The sequence below is a fragment of the Aythya marila genome, assembly GCF_965140915.1.
Source record: "Aythya marila genome assembly, chromosome: 26".
Taxonomy (NCBI): Eukaryota; Metazoa; Chordata; class Aves; order Anseriformes; family Anatidae; genus Aythya; species Aythya marila.
Window position 1 is genome coordinate 1,163,061 of NC_139067.1, and position 16,760 is coordinate 1,179,820.

The 16,760-nt window shown below is 38.3% G+C and overlaps 1 protein-coding gene and 1 long non-coding RNA gene across 2 annotated transcripts in view; one reads left to right on the forward strand and one right to left on the reverse strand.

The window, feature by feature from the left end:
* Positions 1-10,485, forward strand: part of LOC309887556 — a 108,558-nt gene extending 98,073 nt beyond the window's left edge. Inside the window, exon 3 of the long non-coding RNA XR_014319070.1 lies at positions 10,347-10,485. This is a non-coding gene — a long non-coding RNA (uncharacterized lncRNA). The remainder of the gene's footprint in view (positions 1-10,346) is intronic.
* The window catches only part of UNC5D (unc-5 netrin receptor D), a 128,102-nt gene that overhangs the window by 20,484 nt on the left and 90,858 nt on the right, over positions 1-16,760 (reverse strand). Inside the window, exons 5-8 of the mRNA XM_082779350.1 lie at positions 11,078-11,258; positions 10,066-10,233; positions 9,238-9,402; positions 1,459-1,644 (exon numbers count right to left, since the gene is read on the reverse strand). Of these exons, the coding sequence (XP_082635476.1) occupies positions 1,459-1,644; positions 9,238-9,402; positions 10,066-10,233; positions 11,078-11,258 (700 nt within the window). The remainder of the gene's footprint in view (positions 1-1,458; positions 1,645-9,237; positions 9,403-10,065; positions 10,234-11,077; positions 11,259-16,760) is intronic.

Genomic DNA, 16,760 nt, shown 5'->3' on the forward strand with positions numbered 1-16,760 from the left:
CAACTAATTTTCTAAATGTTTCAACCTTGAAAACTTGATCCTTTTAAAGGGACAGCAGGTTGGGTAGCTAAAATTATAAATAAATTTCTCCAAAGAATAACATTTGGATCATTTCAGTCTGTGTAGCTCCATGCAAAGTAGCACAGAATCTCAGATTACAGACAAATGGCCAGTAACAGCTTTAGCATTCAAGAAGTTGCACTATTTTTTTTTGTTAGGCAAGGAGCTGCATTCTGTATGATTTCAGGTGAAAACAAATTTACAGCTCTGATGGCTTGCTTTGCAGCTCCACTTTCTTTTTAAAAGTGTCATTTCAAATGCCCACTCTCAAAGTACTTTCAATAGTTTTGCTCTCAATATATAACAGAAGAGATTTTCCCTGTACATTATCCAGTTTAGATGGCTTCAAAAGAAACAGACTGCATCTCGCTGTTTATACACTTATCTAGTGGTCCTACAGACCCAGCCGAATAGAATTACACAAAAGCCTCATTTTTTATTGTCCTTTACGCTATCTGTTGTCCTTCTGTCTGTACGGTGCTCTCCTTTTGTAGCAAACTGAACAGAGAACTGGCCTTTGTTTTAGCTGAATTGTTTAGTTTACAAATACTCATATTTAAAAAGCCCACAGACAGAGAACCAAAAGTAACTGAACTAACAGCATCCCAGCACAAGAGAAATTTGCTGTCTCGGGTGTTTTCAGCACCCAGAACTAATACTTTTGAAACATGAAATCAAACAGTTCATTCCCCAACCTCAAAACGAGTCTTTCATGGCAAACTGAACAACAAAGTTATTGAGGCATTTGTTGAGAATTACACAACTAATTAAAGACTTGAATTTATCTCCATCCCTCCACCTTTTTTTCCAATGGAAATATAATTTCAGAAACCACCTGAATGCTGAAATATTTATTTCTTCCATAGTTTATTGTATCGGTGGATTTCTGAAGTCTTTAAAAACTAAAATGAAAATCAATAGGTGTTTACATGCCTTTATCTCCGACAGACCTCAGCCTATGCTAACAGCGACTTACAAAATATGTACAGCTGGGATTCTCAAATTAATGATACAATAAAAATCTAATCACTTTTAAGGGAATAAAGAAAGCAGAAGAGCTGAGTAGGAAGGAACTAAAGACAAATACTTTTCCTTTCCCTGTGAGTCAGAAATGTCAGCCTAGAATCTAGTGACAGTATTTGTAAAGCACTTAGAGCGTGGTCAAGAAAGATTATATGTCCAAGTTGCCATGACAAATCAGTAGCAGAGACAGCAAAAGACATTACTGTTCTAACCACCACATCCTGACCCTCAGACTGTAGCTACCTGTCCCTGGCTTTGGGCACGTCTGCTTCGCATCACGCTGGAATGCCCTCCCACAGCCCGTCCTGAGTATGAGCTTAGTATCTCTTTGTAGTAGGGGCTCTGGAGAGAAGAAAATGAAATCACAACACTAACCTTGTCTGACTGTTTTAAAATTAAATGTCTGGAAGCCTCCTGTCAGTGCAGATGAATCAATCACATCCACGCCGTACTCACTCTGACTCCGTCTGTAAAGGGTGACGCCGACCACCAGCACAGCCACGGCGATGACTGCTGCTCCCAGGCCGGAGTACAAGGCAATGTCACTGGCATTCTCTATATCTGAAAGGAGAAAAAGCAGGTTCTGAGTCAGCCAAGCTCACGAAAATGCCCTGGCTGGTCCCAGCTGGCCGTGAGCAAAGGGGATTGTGTTTATGTGTAGCCACAGACACGTGGCCGGGGAAGCAGAGCTTGAGGCACAAATGCAGAGCAGGTCACAGGAGGGAACTGTGCACAAAAGAGCACTGAAAAGGCAGCCTTTGAAAGCACAAGCAAATTTCCTGATACATCACTCCATATAGGTACACTTAAATCATTTTAGGGATTGTTGCATCATGATATTTGCAGGTTTTTTTAAGCAGAATCGTTGGACTTTTAGCAGTCAGCAGCAGGGTGCTTACCACCAGCCAGCCCTCCCATCAGCACACTGCTGGCTCGGGCTGTGCCACCATCTCCCCTTCCAGCCCAGTGGAGATGATTAAAGTATGGAAACACAGCCCTTCAAAGAGAAAACATGGAACAACTGAAGCTAGGGAGGGCTCTTTTAGGTACCAGCATGGTTTTCACCTACTGACAGCTCTCAGGGACATTTAAGTTTTCGCTTGGAGTTCTGGAGATAATCCAAGAGGTCACGAATCCTCTGAAAAACGTGAGGGAATCCTCTCCAAGCCCTGGGCCCTTCTCCACTCTTTATTTTTTGTGCGAGCTTTAGTTTAAGAAGGAACAGTCCATCCTCTCAAAGCTTGGCGAATGGCTGATGATATCCTTAAAATCTTCCTGGATTCCTGCTGGCACCGACTCCGTCTTTAGAAACAGGTTGGAAAACAAAACCAAGCCCTTCCTGTGATTGCAGCCATGCGTATTAAGCTTACAACCAAGGTTTTTTTTTTAAAGACTTCAGACTTTTTACAGCAGATAAGAATTTTTTTCTTTGAAAGAAAAAATCCAAATGAAACCTGCAATATTATGTAATTGAATTATCCAGTCCCGCTGTTCCAGATCTTTTGGGATTTGGGACCACGTACCATGAAATTAAATTACTTGGCAAGTACACTTAGCAGGTCCTTAGATACTTCCCTTAATGCCAAACTCCAGTTTAGAGGAAGAGATAATCATGTGTTCATCCTGTACATCATCTGCTATCCCGTTATATGTTGCTTCTTGCTATTAAGTGAGGAGCATTTGGTACAAAAAGTGCGTTTATTTATAACAAGTGACAGTGACAAAAAAAATAACCAGGAAAAACAGACTACTCAATATAAGTAAAACTGCAATGTACAGAAGCATGGCAGGAAGTCAAAATTGGCATTTAATAAATAGCCAATTATTGAAATTACTTAATTACTATTTGGGAGGAGGCTTCTGTTGTGCGTACAATTTATTTTTTGCAAAAAGATAACTTTATTTTAGCTGAATTTTTAGAATGAATATGAAACTTCAGACCACTGAAACGAAGAAAATTACTACCTATGGGCAGCATCAGAAAAGCTTATTTTCTTGGCTCACCAGCATCTTATGTAGACCAAATGTCTGACAACTAACAATACAAGCAGCTGAAACTTTCTGGGAAGGCACAACCGCTGCCAAATGCAATAATTAAGTCCAACTGTACTCTTCACATAAGTAAACGCCATATGAATTGCAACAGCAAGGAAACTGAGTAGGAAAACACTGCTTTAAGTAGGCTGAAGCACATGGGAGATTTTCCATGAATAAGGCAATGCAATCGATTTTAAGTTGGGCAGCTGAATCAAAAGTAAAATTAACAGTTGAGGTCAAACTTCCTTAAGAGAAGCCACCCTTCCCTTCCCATTCTCTAACTTTTCCCAGCCACCCTCAATTCAACATTTCCAATGTCCCATTCAACCACAAATAAACATTTTGCAATCAGGTTTACTAGGGCCACCTATTCAGCCTAGAAAATACTTCTGCAGCTGTTGAATTTTCACATAACCTCATATCGAAAAATGTTTCAGTTTTTAGCACTTTTTTGCCTCCAGAAAACTGTAAAAGTCACCAAGGTTTAGTTTCTGTGCAAATAACAGCTTCCAGAATAAATCCATCTTCCATGGCATGTCAGACAAGTAATCACAACTGAATGAACATGGAAATAAATAGCTCTTATCCGAATTCTTAGCATATTACAATCGCTACACACTCTACTAATAAATTACTAGAGAAAAATATTTTTTTCTGAACTGTTTAGGCTCAAAGTTTGTAATTCCAGCCAGTAAGCTTGTAGCTGGCAGCGTGTTGTGGTTTAACCCAGCCATTCGCTCCCCCTGCCCCCCAGTTAATCACAGACTGTTTTACCTCCATTTTATTCTCTTTTTATCAGGTACAGAAAGAAAAGTACACAAACAGTTACCTTTCCGTTTCTTCCAATTTTCTATTCTCTAGCTATTTTGTTACAGGGAATTAATTATGAAACTCTAGAACTGACTTAATTTTTGGGGGCAATTAGTGCAATGAGTAAGCCCAGAGAAGGAGTGGTGTGTATCTCCAGTGGTAGAAGAAATCTAACAACACGTGGGTCCTTTCCCTTTCTAGAGAACTGCAGTGACCTGGTAGTTATTTCACCATAAAGCATCTTCGAGTCTTCCAAAAGAGATTAGTTTGATTCCAGGAAAAATTTTGTCAAAAAAAACAACTCATCCACAAACCCAAGGTAACTAACACATAGACTTCAGGGGAAAAGGGTATCAATTCTCATGGTATTCCTTTGGATTGTTCCTGTGGAACACAACTGCTTGGAAAAGGTAACTTTCAATTTTGTTTAGGATGTCAGTATTTCTTTAGAAAAAAATACTGTATCTTAAAAGTAATTTTAATCTTTTCCCCTTTCTATTTCCCCTTTCTTATTTCTCCATTCAGCTGTAGAAATTAAGTAAGAAAGCAAGGGAAATTAGGGAAAGTAGGTAATTTATGCTTCTACTTTTCAGCAAAAGGGAACAAAAAGAAAAACAAACAAAATGAGAAAACATGTACAGTCAGCCAATTACTATTTAATGGACTGCATCCTCCCAGCCTAGTGGAGGTAGTGACTGTTATAAAAACCTCAGGTTTCTATACATTTCAGTTACAGGGTACATGGTGGTGGTAATTTTAGCCTATATTTCACTCCACCTTCTGACACTGTTACACAACATTTATTGAAAGCACATTTGATGGTAATGAAGTTTCTATTAACTATGATTAAGTTTCATAAAGCACCTGAAGATAATTTAAGATGTGCAGAAGCAGAAAATGAAACATTTGGTTTAGTACATTAGGAAACGTAATTGATTAAATTATCTCATTTACAATAAGTGCTTTCCAGGAGCTATGCAGGGCATACGTTTCCCCCAGTCTCCCATTAAGAGTTTGCTAGGAGATAGGCAAGATTCTTCCAGCTTCCCATCCTCCCCCAATTTTCCACCTCTCTTACTTTTGGTACCCTTTAGCAATACGAAATCCATTTCTTCATATAGCAAGTCTTCAAGAACAAGGACTAAAAGTCAGAGAATAATGGAAAAGGCTAGATAGTAGAACAGGTTGTTTCTCAATTATCTTCATAATTGACTTTGATTTTGCATCAGTGATGATTCATGTAGTCTTAAATGAAGTTCCTGTTTCACCGAACAGCAGCAAGCTGCATCATGTGTTTCTAACCCCACAGCTAAAGAAACCCTTTAATTCTCCTAGGAACCTTGCATGCTAAAATCAATCCCATTAAGGTTTCTATTTTAATAAATCAGAAATTAAAGCAATTTAACTAATGCTCTTACAAGATTCTCTAATTAAATGGGAACAGCACAGATAAACAAAAGTGTATCAATTGCCTGCGCTGTCACGGCACAGACCAGTTGTATGCGACCCATCAGATGACTCCAGCAAGAATGTGGCTCCTTTCTTAATTTAGGGCCCAAGTTCCATAAAATTTTAAATAATCTCATGACCCTCTGCACCTGTATCTTGGAGGAATACTCAGAGTTAAACCCCACGCTTTATGATACAGAAGAATATCTCTTTAAAGAAGATAGGAACAATTGCATCCATCTCACAGTACAGATGGATTCTCCTTCCAAGTCTTCCAAAGGACTTGAGCCAAAAATGTATTTATAAATCTGTTTGTCAAAATTCAAAGATTTTTTTGTTGTTGAAAATTAAGCTGTGAGAAATCCTCACAACTTTGTGTATGGATTATAAAAGAAAAGCAATGTCTTAGCTTTAAAAGAAGACAGACTTCATGGAAATTGTGGCTTTGATGAGAAGAGTGCCTTTTTTAATGAAAACTTTCAGCTAGGCAGCTCGATTCACATGTGCCGCTCTTATTTAAACTAAAATTCCACTGAAATCAATGGAGAGCGAGAAACCAAGACTGTAGGATAGGAGCCCCTGAAAACAGCATATAAATTTATATATACGGAAAGATATAAAAATATACATGCACACTCTTTACAGTGCAAAGCATACCAACACCCTTTACTGACTGATAAATGAAGGTGAAGCGAGCTGACCAAGATCAGACAGAGCCACTGGTGGAAAGAGATTTGAACCAAGCAAGCTGAACTCCTATATCACTGCTCCCCCCCCCCACGCAAGTTCTCAAAAGATCAATTTCCAGATAAGCATTCCTGTAGAAATGGCTCTCAGTCAGTCAGACACAAAATTACTGAAGCACAGTCACTTCTTTTATTTTTAGTCTAAAACCTATGATCACCAAGTTGCTAAGAAGATGCTTTCAGTAGATGCAGAAGCCTTTCATATAACCTTCAGTTTTATTTAGTTCCTAAACAAATAAAACAGAATGGCAGAGAAGATGAGAAAATCATATTTACAAGAGAAAAAAATAACTTACTTTGGGATTTTATTTCATGAAGAGGTTTTTTATCTAAAGAGAGAGAGAGAGAGAGAGAGAAAGAGAGAAAGTTGCACTTAATAAATTTACATGGAGCATATCTATTTCCTATATCGCTTCTGTCTAGCTCTATAAATGAAACATTTTCTCCTTGTTTGCTGACAATATGAATATTTTATGTTGTCCATATTTTTTCCCTTCATCTGCTTTTTCTAAATCTCTTTCAGGATGTTTCTTTGCAGTCATTCCTCATGTGGTTAATTCAAGTATTTGTTAGCTTTTGGATGCCTTTATTTTAGAGTATTATGCATCCCAGCAACAAGCAAGTTCAACACTTTGAAGTGGATCACTTGGCAAACAAAGTCAGTTAAGATTTAATTATTTCTCTGTATGTTTATAAACTATCAGAATTTACAATATATTCACATTTATGTATCTAAATACACACAATAATTACCTCTATATGTGTATATAAATAACATACAGAACCAATGTAGTACTGAAACATATGCAAGGATATTATATTATATATTTAGATGTTAACTTTATAAAGCAGATTCTATATACTAGTGCATCTCTCTCAAAAATGAGGCTTCTCTCTCTCCCTCATAATAAGCATTTGATTTATCCTGTATAACCTATACCTAAAAAAAGTAATCTTTAGATTACCTTAGGACTGTGTCAAGACACGCGATGTTCATCATAGTTTTTTGGTACATGACAATGTAAGCAAATGGTCACGAAATGCCTTTTGTTCTTTACTTTTAGTTAAATTGATCACTTTAATAATTTTCAACTTAAAAGCTGCATGGTTTTTGGCTTTGCCAAAAAGCTATTTTTTTTCTTTTTGAGTTTTTTTCTTTGGTTGGTTGGTTGGTTTTGGTGAGGAAATGGTGTTTGCAAACACTGAATGAATAGTATCAGAGTTGGACTCTGTAATGGAAAGAAACATTCCTGTGCTGCTGACACAGACTGGTATCTACAGAAAACTGCAATAGAATTGAAATGAGTTTGCCATATAAACTAATGAGATTGCTAGAACCAGAAGCATCTTGGCAATATTCAGTATCTCAACTGGTCAAAAAATAAAAAACCAAATTGTTTATGATGCATTAGTAAATAAATAAAAAAAAGAAGTTTGCAGTTCATCTCCTTATAGCCTGCATGTTTCTTTCTTTTTTGGGCACTGGGAAAAGAAATCGATAGTTTTTGAAGTTATATAAACAAATAACTTTAAAGCAAACAGATAAAAGTAAAATAAAAAACTCTACAAAATCCTCTTCTATTAAGCAATGAAAAAGTTTTCACCTCTAGAAGACAGAGAGAACCCCACCAAGGACATGTACACTACTGAGAATACCAGCAGGGAATAAACAATGAAATACATGCAAGAAATACTAAGTTATTAAGACTATCTGAGCCAAAGTGACCTTTGCTTTCAGATGGAGGCAGTCTCCATTTTATCCCAACTTGGTGGGCCTGGCAATCATTCACATAGCTCAAAACAAAAATAATTGTCTTCTGCAAAGCAGTTTCTCTCCCTTCAACTGTTTGACATCCCAGTAGACATTCCCTGCAAGGAAGGTGCTTTCAGCTGCTCCTTAGTTAAAGACTGGGCTATCTGCACCCATCCAGAAACAATCAAAAACCAAAGCAACAACAAGAAAGAGAAATCTTCTGGGAATGAAAGGATGCCTTCTCTGTGTTCTTCCCAATCTTTCCTGTCAGGAACTGAGTAAGGAGTAACTTGGGAGTAGGCTCTGTTTTATCACTGCTGCATTTAGTGACTCCAAATTGAAAATTCTTGCTAGGGATTAGAACTTTTCCTGCCAGTTCAGAATCGGGCCACATATTTCCGGCATCTTTCATTCTCACCCTTACTTTCATTAGAGTTCTTACTTGTTAACCAAAGACATGTTTCATTTCTATTTTTGCCTCATGAAAGGAACAAAGTTAACAAGTTGTGCCTGATAACCTCCAAGAGATTAGTTATCTGAAGCACTGCACTGCATTTCCTTCACAATTCCCGATGGGATGAAAAGCAGAGCAGGAAAGGCACATATTGGAAGATGAACGAGAGAAAGATTTTAAAAAATAGGGTAATTGCATCAATTCCTATTAACTGAGAAAGCAATTATGGTCCTAAAAATAATTTGACAGAAATATATATATATATGTACAGCACAACCCATTAAGGAGTAATGGTATCACATTCCAAGATGAAAGAAACAAGAGACACTTAACACTTCCATCTATTTGAATGCATACAGAAATTCAACTTTCAGAACCAACACATCCTCGCTATTACTACCCATCACAGCAGAAGGAAGAGACGAGCTTATTTGAAGCACAAGGAGCATGAAGGCCAGAGCTGATCTCAGTTCCACTTGTTACTGAACAGCAACAGGTTCTGATTCACTGAGTTCAGTTCTGCTTTTACAGCTTAGCTCAGTTAGTTTCAGTGAAAGACTGTTGTATACAAGGAATAATACTGAGAACACTCTCAACGCCAAATTATATTGGAGTAGATTTTTTTTTTTTTTTATCTCCCCACAAAATACCAGTTTCTGGTTCCGATATTAGGTAAAAAAATTGCTGGTGCAAAGAAAAACCTTCAGTTATATTTCTCTTCAAATTAATCTTATTGTTGTTAGTTCAGTTTCCCTAACTCCCCTCTCACCTTATAAAAAGAACAGTAATACTTTATAAAATGTAGTCAATATAAGAACTTTCATAGGCATTACATTTAGAAAGAGAAATTATATCGATTTTAAGCCGTAAGTCCTAAATCTACTTCGGTGCAAACAGATACCCACCTTGAATGCAAAGCCCTTCGGTGCAGTTCTCAGACTCTTGACTCAAGCCCTCGCAGTATTTTCCCCCGTTTCGAGGAGGCGGTGCGATACATTCCCGAACTCTCAAATGTTCGCACTCTGGGCTGCACACAGACCACTCACTCCACACCTCCCAGTTTCCATCCACTGTATGGAAAGGGGAAAAAAAGCAAACATTGTCATTGCTTATCAGACTGGTGGAATTCAGAGTTCCTATAAAGAAAATTTGTTTTGTATCTCTGCTCAGGTCGCACCAAGTAAAACACAACACTATATTTACCTTTCAAGAGTTGGATACCATGTCAGATGTGAAGTTAAAATTCTTCATTAGAATGTACCACCTCACACGTGCAATGTGAAAGCTTTTAAAATAGCACCAGTGTACAATGTCCTGCAAATATAGGCCATTAAAAACTGCAGGAGGAAACATTTCCTTTGCCACATAGCTATTAGCTATTATTCTTTAAATACCAATTCAGGACATGTTGTACCTAAAAAGTCATAAAAGCTAGAAGAGAGGCTTGCTAAAATCCAAACACGCTACGCTATGATCCATGCAAATATCGAGTCTAAAAACTTCCATGTACACAATTGTACTAACTTTCTTTAGCTGTATATGTGAAACCCCAATTCCAAAATCAGGTAAGGGAGGTTTTGTTCACTTGTGAGGATGCAAGTATTTCCAATTTCCTTTTTTGCCCTCAGTGGGCTTTTCAAAGCACAATTGTCTACCAGACATTTCAGACAGAAAAAGGTCTCCCCTAAGTGTGACGGTCAAAGTTACTCCTTAGTGAACTGTGCATATCTCACCGGGGCAAAGAGAAGTGCAGGTAATTTTCTGCACTGACATTCCTTCACAAAAAGCACCACCGTTGAGTGGAGCAGGGTTAGTACAGGTCCGTGATCGCTTCTGCCAGCCCCGACCACACCGCGCGTTACAGTTTGACCACTCGGTCCACGATGACCAGCCTCCGTTAACTGCAAAGCACAAACGTGTTAGTGGTTGCAGGAGGTGCTCTAAGATACAGTAAGCAACAGATCTGTTCACATCACTTAACACCAAAATTTTGCTTTTGAATGATGTTCTACAGGTAAATTCCAAGCTGAACTAGGAGCCACTGCCACCTACAAAGCATCAGGACACAACTACATGAAGGCCATGGTGTCAGAGAACACAAACGCTTGTTTTGGAGGAGTACTATGCTAAGAGGCACAGTCACTCATGGGAAGACTCAGAGGAGAAGGTAGAAGCAAGTACATTAATTCTCTTAAAGCATGCTTTGTTTAAATCACGAACAAGACTTTTATTATTTTTAAAAGGATTATTTAGGAATGCTCTGTCTCTACCAATAAAACTTCCCATGCAGTAATAAACAGGGAGAGCAACAGGGGGGTGGAAATAAAGGAATGGTTCTGCTCTTTTTTGCTTTGTTGTGATTCACCAGGCAATGCCTGTACACTGCAGAACCCCAGTTAAGGAAGCCGTTTAAGTACCTCCCTAGGCATGTGTTTAAGGGTTTCCTGATACAGGCATAACTTATTTGTATGGTTTATCTTATAATTCGATCTTACTAATATCTGGAGCAAGGATTGTTAGCACTGACGTAGCTTCTAGAAGCTTTCATCACAAACAAGAAGCTTATAACTCTAACCCCTGTAACAACAGGCATGATCTCAGCCTTGAGCAACAGAGCTAAAATTCATCATAACAGGAATGAGGTTAGCCATTTGATTTAGAACCAGTTGTATGGTACAAACAGAACTTCAGGCAGAAAAAGCACGCACATCTAAGCTTTTCCATAATTATCACATTTTCACCAACCATAAACCACAACTGTCGCAGACATGCTCCTTCTCTTGGCAACAATGTTGGCAGCCATGCAGGTATAGTTCCCAGAGTCAGACAGACGTGCCTGTCGAATGATCAGGTTGTGGTCTGCTCTGGTGTCAATGTTCTCGTCCAGGTTGGAATCGATGGGCTCTTCATTCTTCAGCCATTCCACCTGGAGAGGGGTGGAGAAGACAAGAACGTGACACAGGAAAAGGAAAGATGGAAACAGGAAGTCTGCAAAATTGTTTTTCAGTGATGCCACTCTGATCTTTATAATAAACATTAAGATAAGAATCAAGCTAGGATGGGATTCCCAACAAGGCGGATATTCACAAACTCAAAAAAGAAACTAATCCTATTCTGAAGAGCCTGGAGCCTCATTAGCAAAGAGGCACCAAATGAAATGCTAAAATAGGAAATATTAAAAGAACCATAAATGGCAACAAGCTGGTTCCGAGTTGCAAGAATGTGGATTATAAAGAAAATGTTACATTTGTACTACTGGGAAAAAGGAAGGGAAGGGAAGAAAATGGAGACTAGCAGTCCAAGTGAATGTCAACTAAGGAATTAACAATTTTATTTTATTTTATTTAAATTCAGGGGAGGGAGGTATGGGCTAGGAACTTAGAATGATTTTTATTCTAAGATAAAAAATCTGACAAGAGAGAGTAGGAAGTGTTTAAATATATTACTCTTTATATACAGCCCTTCACATGTTCAAACCATTGGACAATGATCAGTTAAGCTTTGTGATACACAGGGTTAATACAGGGTACTATTAACTTAATGTTTTTGAGAGAAACAGAAGGATGAAATCACTTGCTCAACACTGCACACAGTGGACGACCTGTCATCATAACAGATTCTCATTTTAAATAAACATTATTAAAATAGAAGGCCATTAGTATTTGTTGTCAAGGTACATAAATACTGTGAAATGCTATCTATAATATATTTCAACACATCTCATATCAACCAGCATATTTCTGAGTAGACCCAGGAATTATCTGCAAGGCATTTCACCACTTGAAACATTTAAACAAAATATTTAAAGCATGGTAAGCTGCTGCTACAGAACTGAAAAATTAAAAATAGAAGCAGAATCTATTAGAAGTCTGAACAAATGTGACTCATTTTAATAGCTTTTCTAGACCTGAAGGAGGTATGGCTGTACTCTGAAGTCAAATACCCTTCTCATCTCAGTTCTGATGAATAACCTCATTTGGGAACCTGTGGAAGGACCTGTAACTTTGTGGTAATGAGCTTATGGATTTGCTAGCTACAGGCATTCATTAGCACACTGTTCTGCGCAGATGGTCTGCAATTTGTAGATTTTCCAGTTTATAAACAAATCTGCAAAAGCTGACCATCAAAGCCAATTAGAATTCATGCCAGACAGCAGGTTCCCCTTCCAGTAGCATCAGTCATTTTTGGTTAGCTGGGGACAGAAGGTGTGGGACTGACATATCTGTTGCTTCTCACATCTCTGCAGCACGGCAGTCAGCTGGGAACCTATCTTGAAAAAGAATTGGGGTTTGTGGCACTGCTACCTTACCTGGTGACTCTGGGAGTGCATCTGTTACAAGGGGCTCTAGATGAATACAAAATGCATTACATTTTATACAGAAAGTAGACTTTAGCTCAATATACTCTTTTCTCAACCTGCGATTAACCAAAAATAACAAAACCAAAGATCATCATCAAAGGTTCCATTAAGCATTTAAGACATCTGTCTTTACTTCTGCATTCTCTTAAAGCTTTGATACAGCACTGGGTTTCGTTGCTGTTGTTTTCTCTTTTGCTATGTTTTTGTCTCAAATAGTATTAAACAATCTGCCTCACAAAAGTTTTCCATTCCTAGAAGCACCCTAGGAGATGTCACAGCTAGCACTGGTGCTCGGCTCCTTTCCTTCCCCAGGCTAAGTGCTGTGACAGGCACTGTACTGGCAGCAGATGGCCAGCCGCCACTCCGGAGCAGCAGACAAATGACCTTACCAAATCCCCTAATGCCAAACTCTTCCCTTAATAATATCTGTTTGAATGTATTCACGCAGTTGTATTGCATTTCTCTTTGGTCTGAGTACGATGGGCACGATCAAGTCATCCACCTACTGCTGCAGAGCTTCCCTTTTGGAGGGAACTGCAGTACTGTCAGAGGGGATACACGCACGCAATTTTGCATTTTGACTCTCATCAGATCAGGGCCTTTTGTGGGGCAGGAAGGCTCCAGGTCCCGATTACTGTTACACTCCCACTTTGGCACCTCGAGCTGTTTTTCCTCTAGATAACTGTTCCAGGAGGGAGTGCATCCTGCTCTGTTCTTCACTGCGTGTAGGACTGCGAGGCATGGTGAATGAAAAATGTTTACATTAATGCAAAGCATTTAAAAGAATGATGTTCGCTATGAAGGGAGAACATTAAACAGACGGAACATAAATGTGAAAGCAATCAAAAGATGATTTGTAAATGAGGGCATGCATTGCTTTTTGCTTCTTATCTGGAGGCTCGATGACACTGAATACGCTTTAATTCCAGCCTCCTCCTCACTAGAAGATGACTGCTTCAACCTCACCAGATGAATGTTTTCAAAGACAGAAAACTAAGATGAATTTAAAGGAAAAAATGATAAATTTGAAGCGAGCATGATGACAGAAGGTCATTGGTATTTGCCGTGGTGCAACCTTTGGAGAATTTCAGCACACACATACACAACCAACACAAAACAACCAAGCAAAATAAAGGCAACAAAGAAACTGGCTGTGTCTCCACATAAAATGAGGCATGTGGTCTGAGCTGCCAACTTGTCATCTCTGAAGAATAGACTCAAAACTCATTAGCATTTAACTTCACTTGCTTTATCATCACTGGAGGTCACAAAGTTACTTGTAACACACTGAAATACATTTCTATTTAAGAATTAGTCTGTCTGAAGATCTTAAATGTTTTATCTTGAACTAGACCTAAAATGGCTGTCTATAACTGCAGTAAGTTTATAAAAAGAGATCTTTTTTTCTGAAATAAAATCTGCTCATAATTAAAATACTGCCATCAATTTCTAACAAAGGCTAATCACGTAATGATCTACAAAAGAAATGCAGGGACAGATATGGATTAACTCAGCTACTACGTATTGGGTGGCAGCAGATGAATTAGCGTAATCATAAATTTGTTCCAATTACAGAAAGCAATTATCAAAGGCAAGCTTACAGCATTATCAAAATGAAATCAGCTAAATACACCATATCCTAGGTAGATTAAGATGAGAGTTAGCAAACTCTTTAATTATTTCTTTATTTCTTGAAAAATTAAGTTTATCCATCTCATCCATATTTCCGTCTACTATACACAACATCAAAACCCCCACCAGCTGCACCACGACTGCCCTTTGAGTTGTGTAGGTGATGGGAGTCTCCCTGTGCAACACCAGTAACGTATGTACATCATCCTTATTTTTATGTGTGTCCATACAGATAATATGGACACGCCTCTTCCATACAGCGAGTCCAAACACTTTGGGGAATAGCAAATATCCATGAGAATATTGGCGGAAGCAGGACCACAGCTGAGTTAAAAAACCGGAGGAAGGTGCTGGTGGAGGTTGCTCACTTCCTTCGAAATCTGCCCATTGTAGGGGCTACAGCTGTATGCCCCAAAACCTCAGCTCCTTTTGAGCATGATAGCAATATCACTGGGAGCATTTTATTTCACTTTGACGGGCATTGTGGTAGGCCTTTGCACAGACATCACCTGTGAAATTCAGGGAGAAAAGGTGACTGACCCCAGATAGGAAGTAACGTTCTTGTGGCTAAGCTTCACAATTCCCTTGCCAAATTTGAGAGGGATGCTGTACAACTTTTACAATTCCTATAAAAAATCCTCTAAGAAGGCATCTTAAGAATATTCTTATTTACAGTAACAGAAAATACTTGATGTTTCTGTTGTTGTTGTTGGTTTAATACCAAACTTAATATTTAAACCTTGAAGACAAGACAGTATATCGGATAGTTACGGGCCTTGAAAGATCTTGTACCTTAAGGGTTCTTCATCAGTTGCTGTAATTTAAACATCCCAAGAGCTAGCTGGCTGCCCATGGCTATATTTGCTATTCTTTTTAGGGTGTCTTGTTTGAGAATATTACGAGTTTAACACCCAACAGGAGCAATACCACTCAGCCATCTTTTGGGCACACATGATAATTTTATAGGTCAGAAGACAAAAGGCCCTGGTATTCCTGCTTTTAGATTATACTGTCCTGCCCTTTAAACACATCTGACTTTCTCATGTGGTCAATAACCTGAGTACACATATATCAGAGATAATATAGTTAGAATGTCAGCTCCTCTTGAAGAAAGAATCAATTGCTTTCTGTATGCAAGATAAACACTTCATGATTTTAAGATGGGAAAGGTCAGCACCTGACTTATGGCAGCACAAATGTTTCTTATATAGTAGTCAAGTTTACAGATTTTAAATACCCTCTCTCAGATGGAGAAAACAGTAAATAGATCCTTAACCTTTCTTTATACATCCTTAGCTTTCCTTTAAGCCAATACCACTGTTCAGCACATTCCTGAAAAACAGTTTTTGCATCTTTCAGATAAAAATGTTTTATCAGTCCTGGATCTGCTTGATATTTTAAATGTAAGCACAGCAGACTAGCATTTAGAAAGTCTGGTACAGAATGCAATAAGTAAGCAGGTACATTGCTGCTCATGAGATTGCAGGTAATTACACTAAACACAATTTTCGTCTCTACTATCTTATGTTTCCCCTGCACTGAGGCAGAAACTGTCTTTCCATGAACCAGACAAAAGCTGATATAACCTAATAATATATATTATCCTAAACCACTCTGAGTATGAAGCTGTTAAATATTTCTATTTATGTTAAAGCTGGATATAAAGAGCACCAGAAAGTGGGTTAGAGGGGCAGAAAACAACATAAGAGAAACGCATCTCTGTGCACAGACTATTTAAAGAAAATGTAACAAAATAATCAGGAATGGAGGTGTCTTTTTATGTCTGTCCTTTGTCAGGAATGTTTGACAGATCTATCATCTGGCTTTGAAATAAACAATCCTCCCCCACAAACTTCACTAGGGAGGAATAAAGTTTGGGCATGAAATTTTGAGCTAACAGAACAAAGCTATCCAAAGTGGCCAAAAGTCATTAAAACAGGACTCAGAGACACTTCTCCAGATCTTTGTTCATACTCTGCTGTAAGGACAACTGCTGAGCAGCGAACATAAACTCGAAGTTGATTCTGATACTGTTTTCGCTGTGTCCTATTAAGGTATTTAAGCAATTCAATATAAATAATACAGAAGGCATCTCTGAGAGAGTTGTTAGCTCCCTAAGAACAAAAGGAACACTGTCAATATATACAAAAGAACTAGGCAATACTCTGTCTTCCCCTTGAAAATCCACCTTTTCATTAAAAAAGGAAAAAAGGCAGAGCTGAGAACATCTAAAATCAAAATATCTAATGCCTATCTGAAAGCTTTTCTTTAATTGGAGAATAAAACTGTGAAGGAAGGATAATTGCTTTTCTCCAAATAAATTTCCTTTAATAAAGAACACTTGCAGTAGGTTCTCCCCCTCGTGCAGGTACGGCAGGCTTCTGCCACTTTCTCTACTGACTCTACAGCAAGCCTAGGGAGATTTTATCAGTAGGC